General features: G+C 41.1%; 2 protein-coding genes across 6 annotated transcripts; one reads left to right on the top strand and one right to left on the bottom strand.

Moving 5' to 3' along the window:
* Positions 1-446: 446 nt before the first annotated feature.
* On the top strand, positions 447-16,861 carry LOC108884181 (epidermal growth factor receptor substrate 15-like 1). Of its 5 annotated transcripts, XM_018677882.2 has the most exons (25): positions 447-561; positions 1,032-1,073; positions 1,191-1,280; positions 1,376-1,423; positions 1,508-1,603; positions 1,711-1,776; positions 1,855-1,980; positions 2,079-2,138; positions 2,259-2,525; positions 3,641-3,798; positions 4,947-5,112; positions 5,372-5,434; positions 6,743-6,828; positions 7,463-7,535; positions 7,800-7,961; positions 8,447-8,644; positions 9,164-9,328; positions 9,759-9,867; positions 10,089-10,228; positions 10,530-10,581; positions 11,903-11,988; positions 12,257-12,320; positions 13,720-13,844; positions 14,614-14,630; positions 15,142-16,861. In XM_018677882.2, exons 1-25 carry the CDS (start codon positions 535-537, stop codon positions 15,209-15,211), a joined length of 2,556 nt encoding a protein of 851 aa, XP_018533398.1. In that variant the 5' UTR covers positions 447-534; the 3' UTR covers positions 15,212-16,861. The 5 variants fall into 5 exon arrangements, with proteins under 5 accessions (XP_018533398.1, XP_018533400.1, XP_018533396.1 ...); XM_018677884.2 differs by lacking the exon at positions 13,720-13,844; XM_018677880.2 differs by lacking the exon at positions 14,614-14,630.
* Positions 16,862-17,995: 1,134 nt separating this feature from the next.
* Positions 17,996-20,495, bottom strand: klf2b (Kruppel-like factor 2b). Its single transcript, XM_018677886.2, has 3 exons — positions 20,122-20,495; positions 18,991-19,903; positions 17,996-18,846 (listed from the first exon to the last, which is right to left on the bottom strand). Exons 1-3 carry the CDS (start codon positions 20,191-20,193, stop codon positions 18,671-18,673), a joined length of 1,161 nt encoding a protein of 386 aa, XP_018533402.1. The 5' UTR covers positions 20,194-20,495; the 3' UTR covers positions 17,996-18,670.
* Positions 20,496-21,003: the final 508 nt, after the last annotated feature.

Genomic DNA, 21,003 nt, shown 5'->3' with positions numbered 1-21,003 from the left:
GTCAAATTAATAAAAACTGAACCTGAAAGCTAAAGAAGAATTTCTGGTATGAACCTGGTAAGAACACACAAGACAAGATCAGGAGCACTGTATGAATGCTGAATGATCAGCAGCTAGATTATATGTAGGAATTATTCACTTCCATCGCACTAACCACAATACACAAATATATCAGTCTGCATCCCCATTTACCTACTGATGAAACGCCAAAATGTCCAAAATAAATGAGGGTAAAGACTGAAAAAACGAATTTACTCATCTGAATTACAAACAGTATTTCTGCTGGGTACAGCGAGGTGGTGTTGTTTTGTTTTTTCCATCAGGGCTGAAACCATGACTCAGCCAGTCACAACTAATACGGGGACAATGTTAATACGATTCAAATCCACGTCTGCATCATCAGGCTGTGGCTACTGCCCCAGCCGGTGTCTCCGGTGTTGTTGTGGCTGGGACTGTATTCCCACCGGAACCGCTGTCCCCGCTCGCCCCCGTTCGGTTAAGGGGCGGGCGCGCGCTCCCGAGACACCAGGAAATATGGCGGCGCTCATGACTCTCAGTCAGGTAAGAACACCCAATATCCCAAGAAAACTCTCTTAATTGTAACATCGATCGTTAACAAGTGACAGTGACAGTGGCCGTATGCTCTTACCACATTACTGCTTTATAAGCTGTGGTGAATATTGGCCCGTGGAGCCGTATTAGCCACCTTTCGTTGTCAACTTAGTTAACATGGTTGGCTGGATTAAGTGAGGATAGCAAAGTTACTGTACGTTTTAGTGGAAGAAGGAAGCTACTGCTGTGAGGAAAGTGGTAACGTTAGTAGCGAGGATGGCACTAAGTAACTAAAACTGAACAAAAACAAATCTTTTAGCTAGCTAACGTTAGCGATTTAAGCTGTGTTTATCTGTTATCTCCTAACGTTACAGCCTCTTGTAGCTTTCTAACCGCATCATTTAGTGTATGTTTCTAGCTGACACACTCTCATTTCTAACTTATCTGGTGTTGTATTTATTTCCTGTCTGCTTCTCCAGTTATCAAGTGGAAACCCAGCCTATGAAAACTATTACAAACAGGTAAGGTCGTGGCTACTGCTGTGATTTCCACTCCAGCTCTTCTGGTGTTCATATTACCCGTCATGTAAAATCAGTTAACAAACACAGCTGTGTCTGCTGTGTCCACTTTTCTTGTAGTTGGATCCAGGAAACACAGGCAAAATATCGGCCGGAGATGCAGCTCAGTTCCTTAAGAAGTCAGGGCTGTCAGACAGTACATTGGGAAAGGTGGGACTTAAACACACGACACATACACACAAAACACACTCATATATCTAGTCAATAGCATCTAAATGGTTTTTCCTTTATTATTGTTTTCATAGATTTGGGATTTGGCAGATTCAGAAAGAAAAGGCTATCTGGATAAGCGGGTAAAGCTATATTTCTCTGTACATTTTCTGTGATTGGTGACGCTGATGTGTGCATTAAATCTTGCTCATTTCCTCTTTTTGTAGGGTTTCTTCATAGCTATGAGACTGGTGGCCTCAGCACAGGGTGGGAATGACATCAGTCTTCACAACCTCAACCAAAACTTAGCTGCACCCAAATTTGTAAGTGTTGAAATGAAGTATTTCAGAACACTCATCTTCATGCACTTGTTACTGTTTGTCTGCTCTGCTTGTTAGTGTCTTATCCTCACTTTATTTTTTCTTTACAGAAAGACACTAGCAGCCCATTATTAAGTGTTTCAACGACAGCACCTGACTCACAGTGGGCTATAAGGGTGAGTTGAGGATATTCTTGACGATGTAAGGAAGTCAAGCTTGTGGTCTTAACTTGAGTTCTTTTTTTTCTTTCCCAGCCTGATGAAAAAGGGAAATTTGAAGGTATTTTTGAGAGTCTGGGTCCTGTAAAGGGTCTCCTTTCCGGGGATAAAGTCAGGCCAGTTTTGATAAACTCTAAGCTACCTCTGGATGTGTTAGGAAAGGTGAGGGAGCAGTGATATATACATAAACATAACACAATGTTAATGTCTCAAAGAAACCAAATCATGTTCATTTTGGTATTTACTTACTGTTTCTGTAGATTTGGGACCTAAGTGATGTGGATAAAGATGGACATTTGGACAAAGATGAATTCACAGTGGTAAGCTGGTGTTTGTCCATTAAATACTGGGAAGCAAATACATATTATAAAATTGAAAATTTGTTTGAACAGCAGTTTTTTTTTTTTTTACCAACATATACGTAAATATCTGTTTTCTAGGCTATGCATCTTGTGTATCGAGCCATGGAGAAGGAGCCCATCCCAGCTAGCTTACCCGCTTCCCTCTTCCCCCCTTCTAAAAGGAAGAAGGCTGCAGGAGCGCTGCCAGGTGCCGTGGCTGTGCTTCCTGCTCTCTCCGGGCTTACGGCTGGCCCGGCTCCTCTCAAAGACACCTTGCGAAGCACTCCTCCTCTGAGCAGTGCTACTCCCCTCACCACCAGTGCTGTCAGCCTCTCTCCAAAACACTCCTTCAAATCCAGCTCACCGGTATGTCATCTCGTCTACTCTGTTTCTCTTGAGGTGTCATTGTACGTGTTGTGACTGCATCACAGTGATGCACATAGTACCTCACAACACAGGATGAGGTACTATGGCTAAATTATTGTAAAAGTTAATATTGTAATATTATGAAGAACTTACATCAAGAACTTACAGATAACTATACATCCAAATATAAAAACAATATGAAACATCAAACTAATGGTCAGTGCGGTGATGTGATGCATGAATATGCATGTGATGCATGAATATAACATTTACATATATACATTTTTTGTATTACTGCAATCAACTCTTTCACTAGCTTTTAATTAGAATTTGCTCTGAATAATTGATATAGACAGAATTTTGTAAAACTTTATTTTCAGAAAAAAATTCTACAGAAAATCCTTAATGCTGATTAAGTTATTTTCCAACTCTACTATTTCCATTGAAAGATAAGTTTCAGTCTAGTCAATCTTATGCTGGCTGTGCCTCTGCCCAGCATATATGCTTCATATATGGTTCTATGTGCAGTGACCTATTGTCCAGGGTAATCTCAGGATATGTTAGGATGTCAGTCTCTGAAAATGGATAGTTTTCTAATGAGAAATAAAACTGGGTAATAAAGTGAAGCAACTAAAAACGTGAAAAAGCACCAAATCCCCTCGGAAAAATCAATATATTTATATTTCCTTCCTTCTCCTAAAGTAAGTATCACCAGAGCAAGAGCCTGGTGTTTTAAATAAACCAGCATTTCATGTATTGATTCTTTTCTGTTGCTAATGGGAGGACTCGTTCTGCCACATTGTTCTAAGCATTGTGCACAGGCCAGTGTGTGTTTCTCTCTCACCCTCTTATAGCTGCAGGGATCTGTCACCCGTAACTTTTAGAGAAACAGGTTTCCCTGAGAAGGGAAGAGAGGCAAGGTTCTTTGTTCACACGCTGTCATGACACCTATTGCAATTTCCTACTTTTAAACAGTATAACACTTGAATGCTGTTTTTTTTAACAAACCCATACTGTCTAGTTTTAGTCTAGTGCATAAGAAGAACTATGGGATTGTAGCAGATATTGTTCCCCTCATCTCAAATCACATAAATGTTGTCCTTTGTTCATTCCAGCCAGCGGTGAACTGGGTTGTACCGGTGGCTGACAGGGAGAGATATAATGACATTTTCAAGCAAACAGACACCGACAATGACGGACTGGTCACTGGCACAGAGGTGATAGAGATCTTCATGCAGTCCAGTCTCTCCCAGACAATGTTGGCACAGATATGGTGAGACCACAACTCAGTTCAGATCACGTTTATTCACAGATATTTTCCTCATTACTTTCATAACATGCCTCACACATGAAGAATATCACAGTGGCTGAGAGAGCTGAATGCACTGCAGCTGGAGAAAACACAAGCAGAAAAACACTGCCGAGTCCAACATAAAAGTGGAACTAACTTTACACAATAGAGGTTTCCGGGGCACAATAAAAACTGAGGAACAGGAAAGCAGTAATATCAAGGCCAACACTAGATGTATAGACACTACGGGTTAGTGTCTGTACAGTTTGACTAATTTTCACTCGTTACTGAAGAGTGGTTAATGTATTTATCTTTGTTTTTACTGTCTACCAGAAATATCTGTTGTGTTGTGTAGGACGTTTCTATAGTAGCTTGTCTTCTCTTTGTTTGTTGTGTGTTTCTTAAATGGCTCATGTTTTATTTGCAGTTTTGAATACTCTCTCTGTTGGTTGAGTGGTGTAGACGCTGTTGTTTATTTGCATTTGCTTTCTTGAGTTACAGAGTGTTGTAGTGCAGAGCGTTCTCAACCACTATAGGATGTACGTGTGCATGTGTCATGAAAAGAAGCAGCAAGTATGCAGCTGTGTTTTAAATTATGTAAAACTGCAGTGTAATGGTTGAAAACATAATGGCTGTAAAGATTTATCTTATTGTGTCTTAACTATAATACTACATACTATTCTGTAATTTGTCTTCATGTAGTACAAGGCAGATGGTGCAGTGGTAGCCTCAGTGTCAGTTGGTGCAGTACTCCACATGAAACATGGGAAAACAAAATTCATTGTTTAGATTGTTTTTCATTTTAAAGATAAAACGATCACCTGTTGAACCAATCTTAGTAGTGCATTCATACCTAGGCTCTTGAGTAGGGCTGAATTATCTGCACACATGTATAGCAAGTCTGACCAGGTTTAATATCACAGCACCATCTTCTGGACAGTTTAAATCATTACATTTTCTCCACAAAATTGGAAGAAAAATGATCTAAGTGCGCTATACCAAGGCAGTGGAAACAGTTAAACTGGTAAACGTTCAGAGCAAAGTTCTAATCTGTGAATGCTGGGTGTTATTTTCTCACTAAGTAATCCAGTATATTATTTTTTGAGTGAAGTCTCTTCTTCTGTCTTCAGGGGATTGGCTGACACTAAACAGACAGGCAAGCTGACCCGGGAGCAGTTCTCTCTGGCCATGTATCTGATTCAGCAGAAGGTCACTAAAGGCATAGACCCTCCCACCACTCTCACTCCAGACATGATCCCGCCCTCAGAGAGGACTGCAGCATCAGCAGCAGGCCCTGTGAGTCCTTCACTTTAGCTCACTACATCCACTGCTTCATCTTTCAATAGCCCTGTTTATTGACATTCCTCCCATTTCCCAAACCAAAGTGTTTCACTTCCATCTGTACCTCAGGAATCTCTGTTTTCCTGTTACTATAATGCTGATTTCTGATGGTGATTTCTGCTGTCTTGCTTTTCAGCCTCTCCTTGCAAAACAGTTTTTATGCTTTTTTTTTTGCCTTTTCCTTTTCTGAGCTCTTTTCTATCCCGTCAAACAGAGCTATATGGGGCTTCTGTCCTCTCTGAGACCTGAACCTGCTGCACTTGCTAATATGCGCAGAGTGAGTAGTTGATGTTTGTGTCACAAGGTGGCGCTTTTGTTCTGTCATAGTCTCTGTCTCAGTCCAAAGCATTAGATGTAAAGATCACCATGTTTCTTTTTATTATGTATTAGTTTTTTCACTTTACTTTCCCATCAGAGGGCAACACAGGATTTCTTACATTTTGATTGTTCCTTTCACCATTTGTGATATTTTTTGGAGTTTGCACATTTGTCTTTTCTAAACCTTTGCTGCATTCCCGGCCAACACTGCCACCTGCTGTATTTTTTTTATTAGTAATGATCCGTCTCAGCAACCAGTGTCAACTAATGTCCGTCTATAGTGGATGTGCTCACTTGTTCCAGCAAAAACAAGTAGTGTTACTTACTTTATTAGTTATTTATTATGCTTTGACCCACCAATGATGAAGTCTATCGTCTTTAAATAAAAGACATAAAATCTTGAAGTTTTAAACCAAAATGTGTTTGTAAAAGACATGTTTCAGTTTTTACAATGAACATATGTTGTTTTTGAATAAAATTCTTCTATTTTAGCCTCAGATCATCAAAACAGATGTCGTGCTCCAGCTTTTCAGTTAAAATAAATAATTCATTCATTCATTCATTCATCATTGAAATGTTTACATGTTTTTTTTTCACTGTAATGGTTGATGGACCCATGCACAAAAGATGGATAAGCTCCTTAAAGTGGAGGCTTAAACTTGACTTTAGTTGACCCTGTTACATCGAAGAAGTTCTGCTCTTTTGTGTTTATTATTAACAGATTCATGTTACGATTAGAGTAAAATCAATTAAGCAAGACAGCTGAAAGAGTTTGTCTGCCTAGTGCTTTGAGCTCTCGTCTACATAGACGATTGTGGGACGCCCTGATTTTCTAGTGAGACTCCTCATTTTGTTATAGGCCGGATATGCCAAACACTGACAAATTTCACTGCAGTGTTAAATTCTGTTGTCTTGACCTATGTGCATTTCTCTTCATCCACGTATTGTCTGGATCTCTGGCTCCCTCCCTCGCTGTGCGAGGTGTTTGTGTTTCCTTCCTGTGTCTTTTGTTTTGTTAGACATATCAGTGGGGAGCTCCTCTGTCCCCCTGCGTACCTCTCATGTCCCCTCTGCTCTCCCTCTCTCTCCTGTTTGTCCCTCTTTCCCCAGTAGAATGTTTTCCCTAATGTCTTTTTCGCATCCATCCCCCTGTCCTACTTTCCGTGGTCAGTCTTGTCGTCCATTTCCTCACCGCTCTTCATCGTACCTTCTTGGCCAACTTTCCTTTTCTCTCACTCATCTATGTCATCAATGTCTCTCGCCTCAGGACAGCGCCAGCTCCACGGGGTCGGCTGAGCTGACAGGCATCAAAGAGCTTGATGACCTCAGCCAGGAAATAGCTCAGCTGCAGAGGTGAGCCCCTGCACCCTGAGTAACAAGAGGATAGCTTTGTTTCACTTCCTCTGAGAAGGAGGAGAGCAGTGAGGTGATGTTGAAGATCAGGATCAAAGCTCATTTGAACTATCAGACATAGCTTTATTAAATAATATTAGCCTTTATATAACCAAGCGCTCCTTCAGACTTTTTTTTTTTTTTTTTAATTTCAAGAAAGGCTTAGTGAAGCAAACAGCAACACCATGGAGCCTTGTTAGTAGTAGTTAGGACACATTAGTTTCAGTTGGACTGAACATAACACAGTTCACTTGGACTTGCATGTATACGTTGATATCCTAAATATTTTGATTTCCTTCAGTTCATTACGTCTGCATATTGTCAGAAAGATTATGGAAAGAATACTGATATACAGATATCCTAAATTAAATTACATTCAGTACACCAGGGAAAGAGATACAGGGTCAAGAAGTGACCATCAAGTGGAGTGTAGCTTTTATGAGATTTCTGCCCCTCATCTCATTGCTGTACATGTTGAAAACAGTTCAGTTTGTTCTTTTAAGCCCTGCATATTGGCAACATTGGGTTTTCATGGTGAAATAACAGAATCTGTTACTTACTTTTCTTGCTTTTCTCCCACTTGCTTCATCTACAGAGAGAAATTTATCCTGGAACAAGAGATCAGGGAAAAGGAAGATTCCATCAGGCAGCAAAACAGTGAAGTTCAGGTAAGGCTAAGCAGTAATCATCTACAAATTGTCCATTTATGATTTTAAAAAATATATCCATGAATGTGTATTTAATGTGTAGCAGTCCATCTCATTGCTTGGAATACAAAATATATAGTACAAATAGTGATTTTCAGCCAAATTACACAATCTGAAGGTGAACTGGAAGAAATAATATCTGAATAAAGACCAGACTCTGCAGCTGTACCTTTCAAACACTTGCATGTGTGTGTATGTTTCTGTATATGTTTGCCACACTCTCAGGACATGCAGAACAACTTGGACAGGGAGAGCAGCAGCCTGCAGGACCTGGAGTCCCAGAAGCAGGATGCCCAGGAACGTCTGGAGGAGATGGACCAGCAGCGCTCCAAGCTGGAAGGGATGCTCAACGACGTCAAGCAAAAGTGCCAGGAAGAGTCCCAAACGGTCAGAGACTCGACTTATTAAAATAACATGAATATCACAACAAGAAGTTCTGTCGCATATTATATGGCGCTTGTGGTGACACATGCAGATAACAGAAATCAGATCGGTCAAACTATGAGGTCAGTTGAGGTCAAGATTTTTTATTTTTTTACTGCTGCTGATTATTATTTTCAAACAGTCAGTGAGTGTTTTAAAATAGTGTAACAGTTTGTATTTTGACATACATATTAAGATATGAATCATTGCACTGCTGATTCATTTGAGGCCAATTAAGGACAAAGTATGTGTAATTTAAAAGTAGGTATAATAAGAACCACTATTTTTCTTGCGTCCTCTGAGAACAAGCCCTAAAATATTGCTGCTTTGATCTGTCCTAACAAGCAAAACTAAATTGGATTTAAAGCTGTAATTTCCAAACGTGTAGCAATCTGTTACACAATTAACAAAACCTACAAATATAAAACTCTCCGCTTGGACCCCCTCAGATTTCTTCCCTGCAGAGCCAGATCCGCTCTCAGGAGAACAACCTCCAGAGCCAGGAAGACGAACTGAGCCGCACCAAGGCAGACCTGAGCCGGCTGCAGGAGGAGGAGGCCCAGCTGGAGCAGAGCCTGCTCTCCGGTCGCGTCCAGCTGGACAGTATCATCAAGTCGCTCAAAACCACCCAGGAAGAGATCAACCAGGTCAGTGCAGATGGAGAGAGACAGGTTACGTGAGGATATTCTACCATTAACTGATCATAACACTGACCTGGAGGCAGAAAAACTGTTTATGTTAGTGTTCGTTCTTTCTGTGGACCATAAACCTGGATTTTGTTTTATTGGTTTTTATGACACAGCAATCTCATTTTTGGAAGCACTAGTTTTACTTTTACTTTTGTGACCGTTGTCCTAAAGTACGTAGCACACTTTGAAACACACTGAAGTGAAACTGTTTTATCACAGCGGTTAAGGTTATTTTTCTCAACAACTTAACCACCAACCACCACTTAACATAAGTTGCTAAAAATCAGGTGCATTCCTCAAGCTGCAGCACACGTTTGCAGAGGCTGTTTTCTACCTTTTTCTACCTGGAAATGTGGCATCAAATCAAAGTAGCTCACCCATTTCTGTTCTGTTGAACATCTCTGAAACCTATTAACAATATACAATACTTAATATACTTTGTGGAATCAGACGTGAATGAAACAGTCTTGTTTTTAGGCTCGCAGTAAGCTGTCGCTGATCCAGGACAGCCAAAAGGAGGTGACCAAGACCATTGAGCAGTACAACAGCACTTTGAGCGACATCAACGGAGGAAACTTCAGCAACCTGCCGGACTTGAGTGAAGGGTTCACCGAGAAGGAGAATGGAGGTTTCAGGAGTGCGGTGAGGAGATGATGAATGTATCTTCTGTATCTGGAACTTTTTTTGGTTCCTCCTAATTTACCTGTTCTGTGCTACTCCGATGCCATAGAGAGCAAAAACAAATACTCTCCTGAATCCTTTTTTATTCCCTAGTTTTGTAGTCCCAAAAGTTTTTAGTTCCTATAATTCAAGGGTATTTTTGTGGAAAAGGGCTTGAAGTCATACCTTACAATTACAGATTAGACATGCTATGTTTGTCCTCTTTGTTTTGAGTCTGTTCAGAAAGTGTGCATGCTCTCTTTTTGTTGTTGTCTCACTGTGTTTTACTGTATCATGGTCACTTAAAATAGTCCCTAAAAGTCAGGCGACGTTTTGATGTTTTATTGTCAAGACTTCACTAATCTTCAATATGTTTATTAACTTGTAGTTTTTTAACCTGTTCATTCACTAGAGCGACTCTCTCAAATCAAAGATAGCCATGTTCAACAACAGCAGCACTAAAGAGACCCCAGCAGATCCCTTCCAGACCGAAGACCCCTTCAAGTCCGACCCCTTCACAGGTCTGAACACCTTCTTGGATCTTTTTGATTGTTTGCCAATATATTTCTGTAAGGATCAAGATTATTCCCTCTGGTAGTCATCTGCACCGGTTTTGTGCCTTGGGAATCCAGTGTAGGTTTTAAATGAAATGGAAATGTTCATACAGTGATAGAAAAAGCAATGTATGATAATTATAATTTCCTGTCAGAGGCTGAAGACGACTGTCTTGTCCTTTCCTTAGATCCATTTGGAGGAGACCCCTTCAAAGAAAGCGATCCCTTCAAAGGCACCTCATCCGAAGATTTCTTTAAGAAGACAGACAAACCAGACCTGTTTGGATCCTCAGACCCCTTTGGTAGAAAACCCACACCACCAGCCAAGGTATAAAACACCTCTTCTTTTTAGCAGTAAAAGTCAAAAGTTCAAAATGATACTGTGTTTAATGACTTGCCATGGTTGTCAGTGCTGATTCTTTAGAAACAAGCTGTGACATGTCTTCACCACTGTAGATACCTCGAAAAGTAAACCAGTATTACAAAGTGTTGCTTCTCGTGGTTATGCATATGTGGTCATTGTGTGTGTGTGTGTGTGTGTGTGTGTGTGTGTGTGTGTGTGTATTTAAACAGGATCTTATCAGTGGCTCACTTACTGTACTTGTGCTTTGCTTCTTTGTTTTTCTTAGCCAAGTGCCTTCAGCAGTGGTGACCCCTTCACATCAAAACCAAAGGATTCAGGTACTTTATAAATGTAAATCTGAGGCTATAATGAGTGAAATATTTTGTTGTTTCTGTAATTGTTGCTGTTACACACTTTTGGGAAAAGTCACAAATGCTACATCTTTCTGTTTAACCTTTTTAGTAGTCTGTGAAGTTCACACAAAACCAAAACAGGTTGTCAAAGATTCACGTTTTTCATGTATGTTGTTTGCGGTCATCTTAAATATGTTGACTGTATTTTTTTAATTCTTATTTCTTATTACAATTACTGTAGTCAGGGAAGTGCTGTATATGCCATATATGCCAGTACTAGTACATACTGTATGTTCACCTCTTGCCATGTCACTTGTCAAATACAAGAGTAAATGCACAGTCATCCCTGTACTAAATATGAGCAGATTTTCCGTGCACATTACCCAGAAAGTGACTCTATTAACTGACATCTGAACTTGAGAGAAGTCTTTCTTTGCCATTCTGGGTGACGTGTTAGATTTAGATTATATTTTTGGGGGCATGAGGGGCAAACAATTTTTACTCACTGCGGCTTCAATTTTTCCTGTGGTTTGGGGCTATTTTTAGTCGAGTACCTACGCATTTAACTACTGGCCAACTAAAAATACTCCCCCCTACCCCTGGAAAAACAGGAGGCTTGCCGGAGCCAAGCATAACAGAAACTCTGTGACTGCTGGTCCTGCTCTACTAGAATACACTGCCACTCCTTTAACCAGTTCACTCCTGCCTCTGTCCTGTCTTTATATCTGCTGCTATTGAACCGCTCTGCCTCATTCGGTACAGAAGTTGTTTTAAGTTAGTGGCCAGTGCTCTGCCATGCTACACACCTTCAGAGGAACACAGAGGCAACTGTAGGCCTGAGCTGAGTTACTGTGCGTAAAAGAAAACACCGCTCACTTCACATGAATGGGGTCTCTTGTGGTTGCACATTCACAACAAACATATTCTATTACAATGTTTTGTTTTTTCACTGTAACCATCTGCAGTTTGCCCATTTTTTTTCATTAAGCGGCATACCACTGAGCTTCAAAACAATCCGGGCACAGTTCTGGTTAACAGAACGCCAACTGACGCCTTTAATTAGCTGATCAGATGCATACGTCAGGTTAAACAAAACCCCTGCTTTCCAGGTTTTTTGTGAAATGTCACGGAAAATTAAACGGTCATGCCACATTCCCTTTTCTGGAAATCACAGGCAGGCCTTTTTCAGAATAAGCAAGATGTAGAGATGATTTTTGAATGTGTGGTTTGGGGCTGAACTTCATTATAGTTTTCTGGCTCTTTCCATAAAAGTTTTCAAAAGTTCCAAATGCTTTTCTTGTCACAGATGTGTTTGGGACAGCAGACCCCTTTGGAAGCAACTCTTTTGGAAGCAAAGGGGGTGGATTTGCTGACTTTAGTCAGATGTCAAAGGTAAGCTCTGGGGAAAGTCTCGGAGTTATGAACCAGTTGCACCATAAAGCATTACTTTCCACTTAAACTGTAGAAAGCTGTGTTGTTAATTTTACTCTCATCATGACTGATTTCTTACTTTTCTGCCAGTTTATCACATTTATGAAAACAGCCTCTCTGGTTTGAGGCCAGAGGCTTTAGATTTTGGCTGACGTTTCTGTTGCAGTCATCATTTTGTGTGATAGTTGAGTGATTTTTTTTTTCTGTCTTTCCCTTGGTGTGTGAACAGAAGTCGGACAACCCTGTTCTCCCATCAAAGAAAAATGTGCCTAACCGGCCTGCACCTCCCTATGGTAAGCCTTGATTTTGTGTGTGTGTATGTGTGTGTGTGCTTGAACATGACTGTGCTTGCTGCTTAATTTAATGGTTTAGTGATATTAAACCAGTTGAAATTAATACCACTTATCATTTATCATGCCTCTGTTGTCAGTACAACCTGTATTTGCCCTTTGCCACTTCTAATGGTTGCAACTTGTCAGAAAAATGTGATGGAAATAACATTTGTGGGTACACTTCGTGACTTACTCCTGTCCTACTTAAGAGGGATTTTTGTGCCCTAGTGGTATGCGGAAAAAAGTGACTTCCTTATTGATCTGAGGTTGCAGAGAAAGTAATTTCTTCTTTTGAAGTTGGAACAGGAAAGCTGGTGGCAGAAATATAGTGGTAGAGTGGATTTTCAAAGTGATGTTAATATGTTAGCATTATAAATACATCACTTTACTTTGTCTCCCAACAGTTGAAATAGCCCAGTGCTATGTTAAGTTAAATTTGTCAACAGTGTGATAAGATTAAGAACCACTCTTTTTAGCCATTTGGGTGCATTCAACCTCATGTTCATCTTGTTTTTGTGTGTGTATATGAAGCCACACACTACCCACAGGCCATGCTCAGTACATGCCCTTCCGCTGTTACCTTGCACTTATTTTTTTTTTAGCAGAAGCCACATCGTGAGAAAGTTGGTGTTCCCCTTTGCTTTACCACATGGAGAGAGGTAGAGATGAGTGTCCACTGTTACTCAGTGAGCTCAGGAGATGTGCCTCATACGTGATGGGGAAGTGAGAAGCCCACTCTCAAAGTTGTGGCCTGTTCTGAACGTATGCATCATAGGGACAATTGCACAACATGTTTTGGTCGAGTAAGATGGTGTAATTTGACTGTTTTTCAGGCATTTGTGTAGAATAATAATGAGTAATTTGGTGTGTTAATGGAGCAATAATTAGTCAACTAAAAGTTGATTTGAATCAATTTGCTGCCGGTGTTCTTGATCAGATAATAGAACCCTTCGTTCACTGGAAGTACTTCAGTTTGCAGATGCAACCTTTGTGGTATTGGTTTGGTCTGAGAGATGAACAGTCTTGGCCAGATAATAACAGCATCAATATAGGAAATGTCTTCAAAGCTTACTGTAGACAAGGGCGGGGCAGTGTTTTGCAATTCTGTTTTCCAAAAAAGCAACACTGTGCTTGTTAAGCTTCAATGCATCAGTGAGCTTTACTCAAAAAATGCGGTTAACACCTTTTTTAAACCAATATCACCCCTGGGTGAATACTCTGAGCTTAAAGCTGTTGGCTTCCTGTAAAAATTTAGCTACACACCATTATACAAGTCTTTAAGGTGTGAGTTTATTTTCCCAAGGGGCTAACAGTTGTTGTCATTTGTTATTTGTTTAAATGTCTTCCTTCTCCGGTATAGGTATGCTCAGTTTGGGTGCGTCAGAGCCATCGCAGAGTGTTTGCTCCACAGCAGACAGTAAAGACTCTTTTGTTACGACAGACCAGAGTAAAGACTATCCTGTGGGTTTTGCAGACTTTGCCTCTGTAAGTGTAGTCTACTTACAGTTTTCTGTTGGATTGAGTATCTTTGTCTGCATGAGCCGCTGATCTCTAGATCTCACTCTTCAGAATGTAGCAGCTGAAGGCTCAAAGGTGTCAGCTCTTTGTCACTGGGGCCTCATTCTGTTAACTTTCCCTCACACGGTGACTTTAGAAAGCTGTCACAGGATGCCATTTTCTATTGGCTGTTGACTAACAATGGAGAGAACATCTTTTTAAGGGCTTTGTATGAGAGGAAAATAGGCATTTGCATGACTGACTTGGACAGTTGCAGTTTTTGTGTCTATCTAGTCTACTGTTACCTTCGTCCGTCTGGTAAAAGGGCTTGCATGCTTGTTGTCGTCTCTGGCTGTAGCCTTTGACATGAAGTCAGGATTTATACACTTTTTTTTACCCAGCAAGTTTAGCGTACTTGCCTGGTCAGGTAGCACTCGAGGAGCATTTTTCAAGTTTTGAAGTACAAGTGCAAGGCTTATTTTCTGTCAAAGCATGATATGCCTCGAAGCAGAGCACAACAGAGTAAATCTGCCTCTTTGTCCTTCACCTTCCGTTTCTTTGCCATCGTGTACGGGCTAACAGCCGAGCGTGCTCGCAAGTGGAGAGTGATGATGCATGGCAGCTTTTTGTGTCTGGTTTGTATCATTTGACATGACATGAATTTATTTTTATCCCTCATGCCAGCATGTCAGTTGTGAAAGGGATTTGTTTTTTTTTTATATCGAGCTCTGTATTGTAATCTTTGTTTTTCTGCCAGGATCTGAACATGTCAAGGTAAGACTGTACAAGGGTGTGGTGGTCAATCCTTTGCATGTGAAAAACCTGTCCGCACGGCATAATCGGAGTAGGGTGATTAATGAGCACGATTATTTTCAGTGTATATCCTCCGTCACATTGATCCAAGTACTGAATATTTACGGGAAGTATGTGACCAGTAATTTATGGCACCACTGTAGCACTGTGTATTGTGTAGGAATCCCTCTTAAGCTTTTAGTGCTGCTTTCTTGGCTTTTTTTGTGACGTTCAAGTGAACTCTAAGCATCTATATTTTTGCTTTTATTTTTCTTAGCTTACTCTTATATATCATATCATTTCAGTTATGCGTGGACATAGTTTTTGATATCCTGCCTAATTACAAACACTTAATTTGCATCCACCGTCCGTTTTACATCAGCTTTTCGTCCAGTGCTTTGTCTCCTCTTGTGTTGACATTTCAGTCTGCATTCTTGCGTTTTTTTTTTTGTTTTTTTTTTGTCCACATCTAATGTTTGTTTCCTCGTTCCAGTTTGGAAGTGAGAGCCAGCAGCTGGAGTGGGCCAAGCGGGAGAGCGAGCGTGAGGAGCAGGAGAGGCTAAGGAGGCTGCGGCTCCAGGAGCAGCAGGACCTGGAGCTCGCCATCGCTCTGAGCAGGGCCGACATGCCCAGCGCCTGACCGGGCATGTCCCACCGCAGCTTTTCAGTCCTCTTCCCCTCTCGCCTCACAGCCTCACCGTCTGCAGGCTCACGACAACAGCACAGACACTGGCCCGACATGACTAGCAGCCCCTGTTACCAATTTGTGTAAGAGACCAGAGTTTCTCCCGCCATGACTGGATTCATGTCAAATGACTCCACATTTAGCATCCAGTTAAGGTTCATTGCTCCCAAACTACATGGCAACTATAATCAGGGACAATACGGAGCCACTTGATTTAAGCCTGGTTTCATCCTGCAAGAACATAGCGATTTAACGCAACCCCAACCAGCAGGGTACTCCACTACAACCTATATCTAGCTCCATATCTTGTTATGGCTAATCACCCTGCCTTAACCAAAAGCCTGTTTGTTGCAAAACAAAAGAATGTTTTACTGTTTTATTTCTATACAAAAGCAATGAATCCCTGGTGTATGAAGTACTTGTAAAAAGCACTGTATAAACTGTTTTATATGACCTTTAATTACTCCGGAAAATTCATATTGAAAGTCAAACCATACATGCTAACTATCCTGTTAGCCTGTCTTTAGAGTTATGCTTTGTTTTTTTTCCTTCATGTACTGTAAATATTGTTAGATGACAGTCTTACATAGACGCCTTGGAACAGCGGAGTCCATCCAAGTTTAGTTATCAGCATGAAAATGGCATGATTTAGATTTTTAGCTCAAATGTTACAAGTGTTTCCTGCCATTTATGATTGCATATCTACTATTAACTACTACTAAGGCCTTTAAGTACAAGGATTGGAGAAACGTTTGAATATAATCAAGCCCTCAACAGGGATTTACATGTCAGTGTAGAAAAATTTGATGTTTTGGGTATCCCTGTTAAGCTTTTTAGTTCTAACAAAGCTTTGGTTAAATATGATTTAGCTCCACATCATCAGTCGCCTCTTGTATTTACAATAATTAAGATGCAAGCGATAATCATTGATGTCTTCCTTTCTTATGTTCAGTCTACCTGGAGCGCTGTTGCACCATCTCTCTGATGTCAGCAGCTTGTGTGTGTCAGACAGTTTATCATTGGTTGCCGTGTTGTAACTCCCAAACAGTTTGCACTCCCATACAACTAAAAGCCTCTATAAAATGGAAGAAGTGTAAACCTACATTGTTTATACTGGTGCTGTTACACTTAATTTCATCCTTCTTCACATTACCACTGATGCACAGCAACATATGCTTCCAACTTTCCAACATTTCGCTCGAATCACCCGTTGGATTTATTATTTTTTTCTGCTCATCAGTGTCTTATGATCCAGTTGGAGGACATTTGTTAAAATGCCTTAAAATCTTGCTTCCTTGTTAATCATATAACACTAATCAGGTTTATTCGGCACATAATGTATGCACTGTATATTCCAGAGCTTACTGGACATGTACAGAGTGACAATGCCTTATTTATCAACATATCAACATTGTAACGTAATATTGCACAGTATGTATGTGATTATATAAAAAAAAAAATCCTCTGAGTTTTAAGTTGCTCAAAACTGTACCAAGTTTTAATTGAATAAAAGTGATTTTTAACATTTCCTGGAATATGGTAAGTCTTGTGTTTCAAAAAACAACAACTACAGAGAAAAGGGAGTGAGTCATAGGACACAAAAACATAAATAATTAGTTTGCAACATAAATGTATCAGTGATAAATATAGAATTAACATACGGTAAGTGGCGTTGAGGAACAGCAATGAAATGAAGGACGAAACTTTGGTTATCTCTGTTTTTTTAAAGTGTTAATCTGTTAACCTCTCTAAAATAATGTCTTGTAGATTAAGATGGATTGTTTACATCTTGATATTGGAACAAAAAAAAGTGAAATGAGAGTGATACATTTGCATCTACCACCATAGATATTTTTGACCTAGTGTGTACTTCCTCTTTTTTTTAATATGATAAATTCTAACAGAGTTTTGATCAACACATATAAGTCACTGTTAGAAATGAAGTTCAGTAAAACTGGACCACAGTGACACTGCTTCTAATAAAAGGCGTGCTTTCATCGAGTATAAAGTTTTAAAATTGTCATAAAAAGATGATTTTTTTGTCAGTCACCTGCATATTTGAAGAAAAATGTTTTAATGTTATCTACTTTTTAAAAAGTGCTGTCTGGTTTTGATACGTCTACTGCATCTGTCTTTGATGAGGGTGAAACAAATACTCACTGACACCACGCAGACATATTATGCACAGACTCAGATACTTTGAAACTGTAGTGCAGAGTGACTGTGTGTAATTGTAGTATTAAGGCCCTTTGAAGTCCTACTATAATTTCTACCCATCAGAAAGGGAGTCTAAGGGCTCCCTGATGAGGGTTTGCTGTGCCCCTCTGTCCAGACGGCTCCTGGCTCACTCTGTAATTATGGAAATGGAGTGTTTGTATTTATAGGCTAAGCCCACAAGTGGCTGCCCTTCTCTGTCTTGCAGCTGCATAACATCAGAGTGCCCGTGTTTTAAGATTCAAGTGGGTATACGATGGCAACACGTACAACCTGTTTAGTGTAACTGATCTGATGATCTGCAGGTCTGCAGCATGTACCTACACTGGTTGTAGGCGCAGCACGAGAAACGGTGGGTGGATGTGGTTCATTAAACTAAACGTGTGAACAAGATGTATCCAGAATGACTAAGCATACATGAAAGGTAAAAGAGTTCCCAAGTCAAATCTTCAATTTCATTGTTTTTTAATATTTACAATAAATACACCTTTTACAAGTATAAAATCCATTTACATATTCATATAAATTTAAGTAAAAAATAATGCACAGGACATCAAGCCCTGATAGTGTACAGAGGGGCTGGATCTAAGAGTTTCACACCAGATGAGATGACAATAACTCCAAACAGAAAAAAAGCAATAAAATAAAAGCAGTTTGGGCCATTCAGACACTGAGGCAGTTTAAATAAAACATTGTCTTTGCACATGTTTAGGCATGTGCATTTCACTCCCGTCAACGTGTCAAGAACATGTACAAGTTTGTGGCCATGTCTTTCTGTCACTAAGAGTTTTACAGTAGCACAGTCATAGAAAGGCACTTGTGTCAAACACCGAGTTCCAGTTCTGTCAAGGAAGAGTAGTATATACAGGGCCAGCCCCTTCTTGGTCTGCCTGCTCTAAAGCAAACAAAGCTTTTCTAAAGCTTTTACCAGAGTAGTACCAGCTACGTTCTTAGAAAATAATGATACAAACTTTTTTTTTCAATTCAATATTATATAAAAAGACTTTGGTCATGTGTGGAACAGTTTAAATAAAAATACATCAGTTGGAGCAAAATAAAAATAACACAACCCTCCCCTACCCCACCCCACCCCGTGAACCCTCAAGTCCTTATGTGGGCTCCTTCACATGTGTCTCTTCATGTGAAGTGCCAGGTGGTCAGACCTGGAGAAGGCACGCTCACACAGGTGGCACTGGAAGGGCCTGTGTCCGGTGTGTTTGCGGAAATGACGGGTCAGCTCGTCGGAGCGGGCGAATTTCCATCCACAGCCTTCCCAGCTGCAGTGGTATGGCTTCTCACCTGCGTGGACAGGGAAAAAAAGGGGAAATAATTAGTCTGTGCTGAAAGGGCGAAACTTAGTTTTGAACACTGTGCCGCTCTGTGCGTAATTGCGCACGGAAACAGTTATCGCATTTATCTTGACGGATGTGAGCTCAGACTTACCGGTGTGAGTTCGGAGATGCGCCTTCAGGTGTGAGCTCTTGGTGTAAGTTTTGCCGCAGCCAGCGAAGGTGCAGGTGTGCGTCGCCGTGCGCTTCCGCGGCCACGTGCGCCGTCCCCTCTTGGGTTTGGACTCCAGCAACTCGAGGGGAGATGAAGGCGGCGTGAGCATCACCCTCTGCGCGCCTGGCTGCAGGGTCAGACCTTCATCGTACATGCCAAAGGCAGTGTGCGGAGCGTGGTAGGACATCTGCAGCTGGGGAGCCTGAGGGTGGTGCGGGAAAGCCGCCGGCGTGTGATACTTCTGTGGGAAGTTCATGGGCTGGCACAGCTGTGCCTGGCAGTCCGAAACTCCCTGGTCGTCGGGGCTGAGAGGCGGCGTCATGTTGCTGGCCGCCCGCGGGGAGATGGCCACTCGGGGCTGCTCGAAGGACATCATGCACGAAACGTTCCCCTCTTGCTTGATTTTGCTGCAGCTCTGAGGCACCATGCCCATTACGGGGCCGTAACTGTCCATAGATGGCTCCACTTTGATGCTCTCCGGCCGGGGGAAAGGAGCAGTGTTGACATAAAATCTCCCCTGAACGCTGGGATTGCGCGTAATGCCATAGTTGTTGGTTCCCTCGGAGCGGAGCAGCTCTGTCATGAGGCTGGCGCCGTACGGGGGCGGCGGGGAGCGGTGGTCGTCTCCTGGGTAGGATGGCACCGAGTTTCCAGTTGTGAACATGTTGGCCTCGACTGTGCCCACATATTCCGCCACGCTGTCTGAGCCTGTTGTATTGGCGAGAATAAAATCCAGATCCAAATAATTACTCAGATCCTCGTCGTCCTTTTTGCTGTTATTGTCCAGGTTCTGTACCATTTCAAGCATCGAGCAGCTGCTGGAGACTAGTTTGTCCATTTCTCCTTTCCACCTCTGAAAGAATAAAGATCCATTATTAGATAAGACTTTTATTCTCTTACTAATTATTATTTTCCCTTGTTTTCTTAAACAAACAATTTGGTTTTAACTGCTGAACAAGATACTTATCATATTTATTCATCATCCTGAACAAAACAGGTGAAACAAAGTGACACATCTTTAACTCAACTCACAAAAAATCTACAGATATTAAAGAAAAATCCTATACTCACGTTTTCCCAGGGTTTTTCTCTTTGGTTTGAGAATGTCGAAAAAGACGGTAGCATCACTCCGGATAAGGCCATCGTTTGGTGAAATAATAACTATTTCTTGTCAAGGGAAAAAAAAGAGTCGCGTTGTGTTTGAGAGGCAGCCGCACCAGAGTCTGTGCGCTCTATCTCACTGTCGCCTCTCCACAGCTGCGCTCCAAAGACATGAACAAGTTTTAAAAAGTGGTAGGAGGTCCTCCAACCTTATAACTCTCTAGCCCGAGCGCGCCTGGCCAATTGTGAGAGCTCAGGAAACAACGTAAAGTTAGGTAAATTTAGCTCTTTATAAAGCGGCTCCTGCAGGCAGCGGGGCTCAGTGCGCCGTGTGACAGGCAGAGCAGCGCAGAGCAGCCTATAAAGCGAAGGCCCTCCCCCATTTGTCTGACGCAATAGACCAACCCACCAGTGAGCTAGTATTGGAAAAAAGCAAATTACAAACACACGGGCAATATAGCAACCATAGATACTTACGTAATATGCTGAAAAGAACAAGCCTAATGACAGAAACTGCTGGAGGCCAAGCCGCACCAACAACTATTTAATATAAAGACTGTCAGTACTTCACTCAATCATCATAAGGCAAGGGAGATATGGCTTTTTTGATGAGCACTAATAAAAATATAATTAGATTCAGAGTAGTGGGTTAAAACTCTGGAAGGAAAGACACGGAAATAAGAAATATTATTTAATAAAATACAGGCAATTCTGCGCAGAGAGACTATTTATGGCTCTTACATCTGATAGCATCAGCCAGAAAAATGTCCCAAAGCATCGGATTTATGTACACTGGATCTGACAAGATATTTTTCGTAATTCTTCCATGTGATTGCCTCCAAATTAATTTAT

The sequence above is a fragment of the Lates calcarifer genome, linkage group LG4 (assembly GCF_001640805.2).
Source record: "Lates calcarifer isolate ASB-BC8 linkage group LG4, TLL_Latcal_v3, whole genome shotgun sequence".
NCBI lineage: Eukaryota > Metazoa > Chordata > Actinopteri > Centropomidae > Lates > Lates calcarifer.
The sequence above is the reverse complement of the archived record's forward strand: the minus strand, read 5'-3'. Positions and strand labels throughout refer to the sequence as shown.